Source organism: Gekko japonicus, unplaced genomic scaffold (assembly GCF_001447785.1).
Source record: "Gekko japonicus isolate JY-2015 unplaced genomic scaffold, Gekko_japonicus_V1.1 scaffold1589, whole genome shotgun sequence".
Classification (NCBI taxonomy): Eukaryota; Metazoa; Chordata; class Lepidosauria; order Squamata; family Gekkonidae; genus Gekko; species Gekko japonicus.
The window spans coordinates 237,723-246,901 of record NW_015172603.1 but is presented as its reverse complement, the minus strand read 5'-3'; the positions used below and the strand labels follow the sequence as shown (position 1 = coordinate 246,901).

The 9,179-nt window shown below is 38.8% G+C and overlaps 1 protein-coding gene across 1 annotated transcript in view; it reads left to right on the top strand.

The window, feature by feature from the left end:
• The window catches only part of OXR1 (oxidation resistance 1), a 75,883-nt gene extending 67,686 nt beyond the window's left edge, over nt 1-8,197 (top strand). The window contains 6 exon segments of the mRNA XM_015421591.1: nt 1,655-1,780; nt 3,150-3,302; nt 4,112-4,207; nt 5,414-5,487; nt 7,967-8,000; nt 8,002-8,197. Coding sequence (XP_015277077.1) covers nt 1,655-1,780; nt 3,150-3,302; nt 4,112-4,207; nt 5,414-5,487; nt 7,967-8,000; nt 8,002-8,181 — 663 coding nt within the window. The 3' untranslated portion in view covers nt 8,182-8,197.
• The last annotated feature ends 982 nt before the right edge of the window (nt 8,198-9,179 follow it).

Here is a 9,179-nt window from a genome sequence, read left to right as displayed (position 1 = left end):
TCTTCTTCTTCTTCTTCTTCTTCTTCTTCTTCTTCTTCTTCTTCTTCTTCTTCTTCTTCTTCTTCTTCTTCTTCTTCTTCTTCTTCTTCTTCTTCTTCTTCTTCCGCTTTTTTCCCTACCCTCTGAGTCCCTTTGCTGCTACAGCCCATTTAAAAGTCTGTCACTTCAATGTCTTGTTCTGCCCTGAGGAAGGACACCAGTGATCGATCTACAAACAGTCAAATCAGTAACTTGCTCTTGGGGAAAAAATGAAAATCTGAGCTGTTTTGTATTTCCGTGTTGATAAACAGGGTTTCTTAAGCTTTTAAACTTAAGCGCACAGAAAGAGAATGCAAATAGTCGGATGAGTAAAGGCGAGTAAGCAGTAACGCCTGCTGTGGAAGCACCCACCATATTTATGTGTGTGTATAGACAGTCTTCTCTTCAGGAATCAAGCTCAAGAGAAACCAGTTCCGCCTGTTTTCAGCAGAAGTCAGCTTTAACTTGCCAGTGCATTTTCAATATCACAGGAACATCTCTCCTGAACAGTTTTTCATCTTTTTAAACATTTTTTTAAGATTAAAAAAACATTCTATTGAATACATGTAAATGCTATTTTTAAAATGTAGATCGCTGACCTGACATTCAGCTGTAGGGGAAAAAATATGTACTTAGCGGCATTACAATTACTGATTAGTATAACTGTGATATGCAATGTAAAGAGGGGCAGGGAAAGACAAAACTTGCTCCACAGGAGAAAAATACACTGTGGCTCCTGTTTTCAAGTTAGCCAGTGTGATGTAGTAGTTAGTGTCAGACTGGGACCTTGGAAACTGAGGTTCAAATGAAGCTCACTGGGTGAATTTGGGCCACCCCTCCCAGTCTCCCTCGACCTAACCCATTTCACGCAACTGAGAACAAAATGTTGAGTGGGTTGAGAACCATGCGTGCTGCCCAGAGCTCAGTGTTTGCACCTCTTGTGCTAAAATGGATACTAAACATCAGTTATGCCAGTATTTATTTTTAAAATATATTTCTAGATCCTATTATGTGGCATTTGATTAAGGAGTGTGACTGCGGCAGATTCATCCGTTTACAATTTTGGATCTGTCCAAATTACCAAAGGGGTATAATTGGAGGGGGGTGGGGTATGATTTTTAAAGTGGAGTATGGACAAGATTTGCTGAACCTTCCTCTTGCTGATGGCTTACTTCTCTGTCGTGGTTTTTCCCCCCTCTGCTGGGCTTGTGTGGACCCCCCACACATACACTTTTTATTCATGGAGCAGAGCAGAGTTTAAACAGGAGTTTCTGCTAAAATCATCTCCGTTTGAGCACAGTATCATATGGGTTAGAACGATTGCATGATACCTTACAGGCCAAAACCTTAATCTAAGTATTCAAAGAGTGCTTTGATGAGATGAAGTTTACTTGTATTTGTCTATGTAGTCGGACTTCAGGGCCGTTGCAAAATGGGGGGGGGGGGCTCTCCACAAAACAGAACAGCTCTCCCAGCAGTAGGAAGTGGTCTACTTATTCTTAAAAGGTTTGGCATTGCACAATGCATAGTGATGCCAAGTGGGGATAAGCATGTGCAGCTTTAACTGGCATTTGAAGTTTTGGAAGTTAGTTGCGTGACACTTTGAATGCTAATTTAATTTTCTCCCTCTCTGCAGATAACAACAAGGGAAGACATACATTCAACGCAGGGAACAACCATCAAGACCGAACTGGAGCCAGAGGTGTTTCGGCCAAATCTTAGTGACCCCAGTGAATTGCTACAAGTGGAACAGATTGAAAAGGTGTGAAATAAGAAAGCTATGGCATTCATCACAGCGCTTTGCAGCTGCATTAAATGTTACTGCTGAAAGCAAAACTATAGCAGTAGTCTTCTCCTTTCCTGAAAATGGTGGTAAAAACTAGAGTAAAAAGCAGTTATGTATTAAAATGTATCACATATGAAGTGGTTGTTTCTAAATTGTAGCTGGTAGCTGGTATACAGATGAATAAAGAGTAGGGGTTATCCTGAGTTTCTGTTCCAGTTTTTCTGGGCCAGTATGGAGACATCATTAAAATGTTGGGCTAAGACTTGGGAGACCTGTGTCAAATACCTGCTCAGCCATGAAGCTTATGGGTGATCTTGGATCAGTCATTCTTTCTCTTTCAGCCCAAGCGATCTCACAGGGCACTTGTGATGCTAAAATATAGGAAGGGAAAACCATTTCTGCCATCTTGAACTTCTCAGAGGAAGTGTAGGATAAAAACATGCCCAATACAGTACTGCGTATTTGGTTTTTAACAGCTAAGTAAAACTCTGGAACTGCCTCAATTCAGCCTCTTCTCAAACATAATAAAGGGAAGTTTGTTGTTTTAAAGTATTTCCAATAACCAATATCCACGTCAGTCTCTCACCTATATTTGATTCTCATCTGTGCCCAAAGTTATATAAAAAGACATCCAGCTACAAAAATGAAATTATTTAGAATTTGTCCGTAGATTTAGACTAGATTGAACATCATTTTGGGGCATGTGTATACCATATCCTAATAGGATTTCTGTGTTGCACTTCTCTAAGACATGGATGCAACTGCCTTCACATTTTAATCTGCTCTCATACACATGGTAAAGAGATCTCAGGAAACAAGGATATACTACTGCTTCTTGCTTCCAAAGTATAAAACCTGAAAAGTTCAGTGACGTTCACTCAGTTGTTTTCTCATCCTGAAAATATGCTGATTTAGAATACCATCCTAGGCAATACAGCCAACCAAAGACAATAGCAATAGTCTGGGATAAGGTAAGCAAAGATTGGAACCCTCCTTTTTTTGCAAACAGTTATCTTGCTTCAAGCTGGGTTATTTGGTTCTGGTGACTAGGCAGAATCTATAAGTTGCGAAGTTCAACCTTGATCTATCTCTAGAGTTCAGACCAGTCACAAATCGATCTATTTCAACTTAACTCTGCCCTTTTCCAACTTAATTATCATGATAGTAGGCCTGAGGATTTAGGCCCTGGATGCTTCTGCAAGCTTGCCCAGTAGCATCTAGGTATATTGGAAACTACATTACTTATCTTTGCAATATCTATATGAAATACCCTCATTCCTAAGCAGGCACTGTCTTCAGTATGTATTTGTATGGGTTTTTAAAATTTTTATCTGTGTTTTATTAGCTTACAAAGTGTCTTCCACCTCGAACTATTGGGTATCCATGGACCCTTGTCTACAGTACTGCAAAGCATGGCATGAGCTTGAAAACACTCTACAGAACCATGATGGGGTTGGACACCCCTGTACTAATGGTTATCAAAGACAGTGATGGACAGGTATGAATACTGCAATATACATTCCCTTCCTGATTTCTCCCCAGACTCCACTACAACCTCTCCCCCCCCCCCCATTTGTTTTTAAGACAGACAGACTGTGGCTACAGGTTATCTTGATCACACCAAAAGTTGCAATATGTCAGTCTGACTTCAGTTGTTTGGAATTCTGAAGCTCTCCAAAGTTAGACAGAGAATGCTGGAAGGGATTGCCTGCCAGTGTATAAGAAGCAGGACTTCTAGCCACCTGTCTCCTATATCTACGCTTTGTTATTTATCTCTGATTACCTTATCTCTCCTAATAGTCCCACAGGAACTGAGAGTGGGAGGTGTAGTGACAGCTTGCTGCAAAAGGTTAGATGAGAAATGTGGAAGGAAACAAGGGGGCTCTCTGTATTCTGTCTCTATTCATTCTCTTTCTGATGATTACTGATTCAAAGATGCTAGCAGGATCATCATCAGGCATTAGTGAAGGTGGCATCTTACTAGCCAATCCTGCTAGAAGCTCTTGCACTAGGAAATACCTCTTTTTCTGAGATAGATCCCTATTGCATTACCTTACTGGAAGAACTAGCATGTCGAACTGTCTTTATACCCTCATCCCTGATCGTTTCGTTAAAGATTTTACTGAGATGAGGTGTTGCTTTGTTGCTGTTGTAGACTCTTTCTTTAAGTGTCGTGTGTTGATCTTAATACAGTAGATAGAGGTAAATTGAACTGAGCTGGAATCAGTGGGGCTTTCTTCTAGTTAATCTGAGTCTAAATACAAGAGGGGAATGTCATAATTACCAGATTTTTTTTCTTTTGTATAGATTTTTGGTGCACTAGCTTCTGAGCCCTTTAAAGTCAGTGATGGTTTTTATGGCACTGGAGAAACCTTCCTTTTTACTTTCGCTCCAGATTTTGAGGTAAGGACTTAGCACTTAAGTACTATGTCATAATTACCAGATTTTTTTTCTTTTGTATAGATTTTTGGTGCACTAGCTTCTGAGCCCTTTAAAGTCAGTGATGGTTTTTATGGCACTGGAGAAACCTTCCTTTTTACTTTCGCTCCAGATTTTGAGGTAAGGACTTAGCACTTAAGTACTCTGAAAAAAAAAACTTACACAGTTACATCCTGGGCTATATTTCTACCCCAAGACAAATTCCAAAAGTTTCACAAAACAATTTTTTTTTTGTAGCAGTAGAAGTCATTGTGTTTCACAGTACCCAGACAACCACTGCCTGTTTTAAACCCAAGGAGTTCAATATTTTTTCCTTTAAAATTTATGAAAGTCTGTTTGCTTTCTAGTGTTAATAATTGCTAAACTTGTTTGTGTTGCAGTATCATTCTTACCAATCTGTGGACATGTAAAATCCACTAATAAAAACCCAAATAAGTACGCTTTATTACGATCAACCAGAATGACAGAAAACAGTGTGGTTGGTCCTAAGAAAGAGTTTTATGTGGTTTCTCTTTTGGAATTTTGCTTTGGGCCAATATGGCTACATACAGCCTCTTCCTATTTTGTGTCAAGGTTACTGTTTTCCAGGTTATAAAGAAGGGCTGTATATCTCCAGAGAACTTAAAAATGCCTTTTTAACGTTGCAATATGTTATATGGATTGCATTAACAAAGTACTACAGTGGGAGAAGGAATAATTTCTGTGGATATTATATTCTCAGGGTACTCTTTTTGTAAGTGGCTATACTTTGGAGTCGTCGTTCGTTAATATTCAGGTGACAATGTCCTAAAAAATAAAAAGTTGTATAGGCACTTACGTATACATTCTGCCAGAAAAGCTCCTACTGGGGTGGAAATTCACCCCAGATAAGCAGCACAGATTTGTAATAGAAGGCTTGATGTAAGAAGGCTTTCCAATTTCTTGTGAATGCAACATTTTTAAATTGATCTTGAGTGGAAGTAGAGAGTGCTTTTTAAAGTTTTTTGTTTTTTGCTTTGATTTTCTTGTATTTGTTTCAGGTTTTGGAGAAATGTTTTACACTAGGAAGAGAGTGTAGCTTACCTTAATGTTCACAGTGACTGATTAATATGTAATGTGTATAAAGCAGAACATGATGCTATTTTACTTTGTTTTGAAAATAACTTCCTTGAATCTGTGTGTTCTAATTAGAAATTCAGCTGGACTGGAGACAATATGTTCTTCATTAAAGGAGACATGGATGCCCTAGCTTTTGGTGGTGGAGGGTGAGTAATGAATTTCTCTGTTTGTCACTTAGAATTGATTTATTCTTCACATAAAGTCTTCATAGAATTACCATGCTAATAATGATTTACCTTCATAGATCAAATACTGAAATATAATTACGCAGTTGCAATAAACACATATCTTTGAACATCATTTATATTCTTGCCAAAGACTCTTTTAAAGAAGTCTTCTCTGAATACTGTCCATTTCTTTTTTCCTGTTCCCTTATACCTTGGAGAAGTGTCCTGTGCTTCTTGATATCTTCCACGTAGTCTTACGAACACTTTGGGAGTTTTCCTTCTAGCTAGGTCTGAGATGCTGTTCTCTTCTTTCATTGGTTCATTATCAGTGTTAACAGAATTTTAAAAATACAGTCACACTTCACTTATTTGTATATCTTTTTCCATATTCTTATTTTTTTCATTCCCCCCAAGAATACAAACATTCCTTGTGTATAAGTGAAACATCCAAGAACAGGAAGGCATTGCCGAAGGAAAGGAATACTGTGTATCCAGCAAATACTGTGTTTTTTTGGGTTGTTTTTTTTTTTTTTTGAAGGATTGACCAGGTCTGAGAATATGCAGGCTAGCTCTTTGTACCTTAGCAGTAACTTTGCCCTTCTCTCAAAGAGCTCAGATCTGGTCTATCCCCTAAAAAACACAGTATTCGCTGGAAACCAATGAGTTTTTGTCCCTTCTCCTTAAATTCTACTCTTTTATTAGAGAGATTATGTTATGTGACCTGAAGTGTCTTTGTGCTGTTTGGATGTTTTTTCTGCCCTGCTCCCAACCATTCCTGAGAGCAGGCCTTGAATTGACAATGTGCTATCCTCGGTGTAAGCTGCAGTGAACAACTGGACTGGAGGTACCAGCTTGGATCCATTAAGATGATACCCTTAAGTTTTCTTAATAGGGGTCAGTGAGTTTTGCTAATTTCTCCCCCTCCCAGAACTGGGGGGGGGGCTAGGTGATCTCCTGTGAGCAGGAGGAATGAGCAAAATTTGCTGTTCCTATTTAAGAACACTTAAGGGCACAGGGTTTCTGAACAGTATGGTTGGAATCTAGGCCCCCATGATTCTTTTAACCCAGGATCTCTTCTTTCATGTTTAGACTGAATTCTTTTCAAATTACTGACTGGATCTCTCCCTTAAATGTTCACTTACCCTGGTAGGGGTAGATGAAGCCTATGTTCTCAGTGACTTACTCAGTGACTTACTCAGAGAGTAAGAAATGAAAATAATATCTTTAAAAGGCTCTCTGCTCCTGCTGTGTTATTAGGTGGCTCTTCCTCTTTGGGCTTTCCCAAACTCCTAGTCATCTCACCAGACTCCATTTTTCTCGCTTTTTCAATTAGCACTTCCCCTTGATATGTAGAGCTGGTTTAGTGTAGTGCAAAGATGTAAAATGTCCCAAAATTTTGAAGTGATATTTTTTTTATTGAGGGGAGGGGATTTGAAATATTTGCAGTACTTACTTATCTCTCCAACCTACAGTTTAAAATTTTGTCACTGAACTCTTCAACAGTGCATTGTTGAACACATCCCTGTAGCAGATCACATTGCTAGCATTTTGGCCAGAGGACTGGATTGGCAAGTCCCTGAGTGGAATCTCATCTTTACTGTGAACTGCATACCTAACAGTAACAGGCAGAAGCTGTGTTTAATGGGATGTTTTTTTAAAGGTGAACATATTGCTTAAAATATTTTCTTGCCTACGCACAGCTTACTTTCAGTACCAAAGCCAACTTTCTAAAAATACTTGTCAGGTACTTGGAAAGGTTCTGTTGGTGCCATCATGCCCATGGGTGCCCCTGCAGGACCTCAGCCAAGCTTTTCTTATCTCAGCTTCTCATGTAATATGGGGGATATAATTATATTGATTTCACTGCCTGCAAAATATAACACTGCTTCTATTGCATCCGTCAGTCACAGGTTTTTATGATGGCTTTCAGTTAGAAGAACACACTATAATAGAACCTGTCTCATTAAAACAGTTAGCTACAATGTTGACAACCAGTAGCAGCATCAAAACTAGAGTGCAAAAAAATATCACAGAAACTATGCAAAGGCTGGAATAAACAGAAAGATTTTACCTTGGTACCTGAAGCGAACAAACAGAAGTAGATGTCAGGTGTCCAGCAGCAGGAAAGGCATTTGAAAGACAAGATTCCTCTGCAGAATTGTGTACCTATCTCAGTATAATAGAGTAGGATAATGTATGTGAAATGCTTTAAATATTCCACAGTATTAAGTGTGAAGGTAAGTAATAAAAGTAGAACTATTCATGCTCATAGTATCTGCTTCCATCTTTACCCTAATGATTCCCAAATCTGTTCCTAGATGAGAAACCACTTTCAAATGCAGCTACAGTTTGAGTGCTGAAGCTGGGATGAAATTCAAATAATTTTTGTCCAGTTACAATTCTATATGCTTTTTATTAATGAAATGTGGGGAACTAAAAAAATGTATCTGTATTACAGGGGTGAATTTGCACTCTGGCTCGATGGAGATCTCTACCATGGAAGAAGTCATTCATGTAAAACATTTGGGAATCCCACTCTTTCTAAGAAAGAAGACTTCATTATACAAGACATTGAAATATGGGGCTTTGAATAAATATAAACTGCTTCTACAAAAGGTTGTCCCAAACCTGTCATGGATCAGTGCAGCTCAAAAAGCCCTTAAAGCAATATAATGCAGCATTTTTGTTTGCGATGCCTTTCAAAATTCTCTGCATGGCCATCCAAATACTTTTTTAGATAAGCAACATGTTGGGTGCGGATGTCTACTGTGGTCTGGATTCTTTTTCATCAGCCTGTCATATTTTGGAAGTTCATAAGCCATCTTTATACTTTATTTGAGAATGCAGCTCACGATTGTCCTGTGGGTTCTTATCCCTCTTTCCCCCCCCACTCATCCAAAACCCTCTTTTTCCACTAGGGTGGGTTCACTGAGGGTGCTGTTAAACCCTAATGGAGTTGTCCCTATGGGCCTAAATCAGAGAATAATGAAGAGTTTTGAATTCATCAGCAGTAATCAGTCCAGGCCAGTGGTAGAAATAATTAAATTGATGCTACTCATTAAAATGAAAAGGGGTCAACCATGCTCAGCGGTGCCACTTCTTCTGTTCATGCCTACAGAGTTCGTGTCATTGGCATTTTATACTCAAAACCTAGCTGCCCCAATGATTGTATTGAAGTATTTTGCACATGCTGTTAATGATCTGCAGGCTTGGGACAAATGTTGGGCAAAGCTTGAGCTACATGGTCAGAATGAATACAATAGCAAAGGAATGTGAGGGCTCCACTGCATTAATTAGATGAAGAAAGCAAAACTCAGTGGATGAACCTGGAGCTATAGCAGGGCGTTACATGTACTAAGACTATGAAACATGCATTTTTTCCAATCAGCGTAAAGTGTCAGATATATCTATATATATCTCTATATAAGCTGTTTTATAGTTCTTCTGTTGTAGCCTCGTACGTCATCTCTGAAAATTACTCCTGTCCAAAAAAGAAAAAAAAATTAGATGTGGTGTTCCTTTTAATCTATTTTTTTCCCTTTTGAGTGGATCTATGTTGTAAGCTGCAGTTAGCACCAGCTCTGATACAATGGGGTAGTGTACTTTAGGTAGACATCGTAATTTAGTAGACTTGTAATATGCAAACTTACTGTTCTGTGACCTCAAGAAAA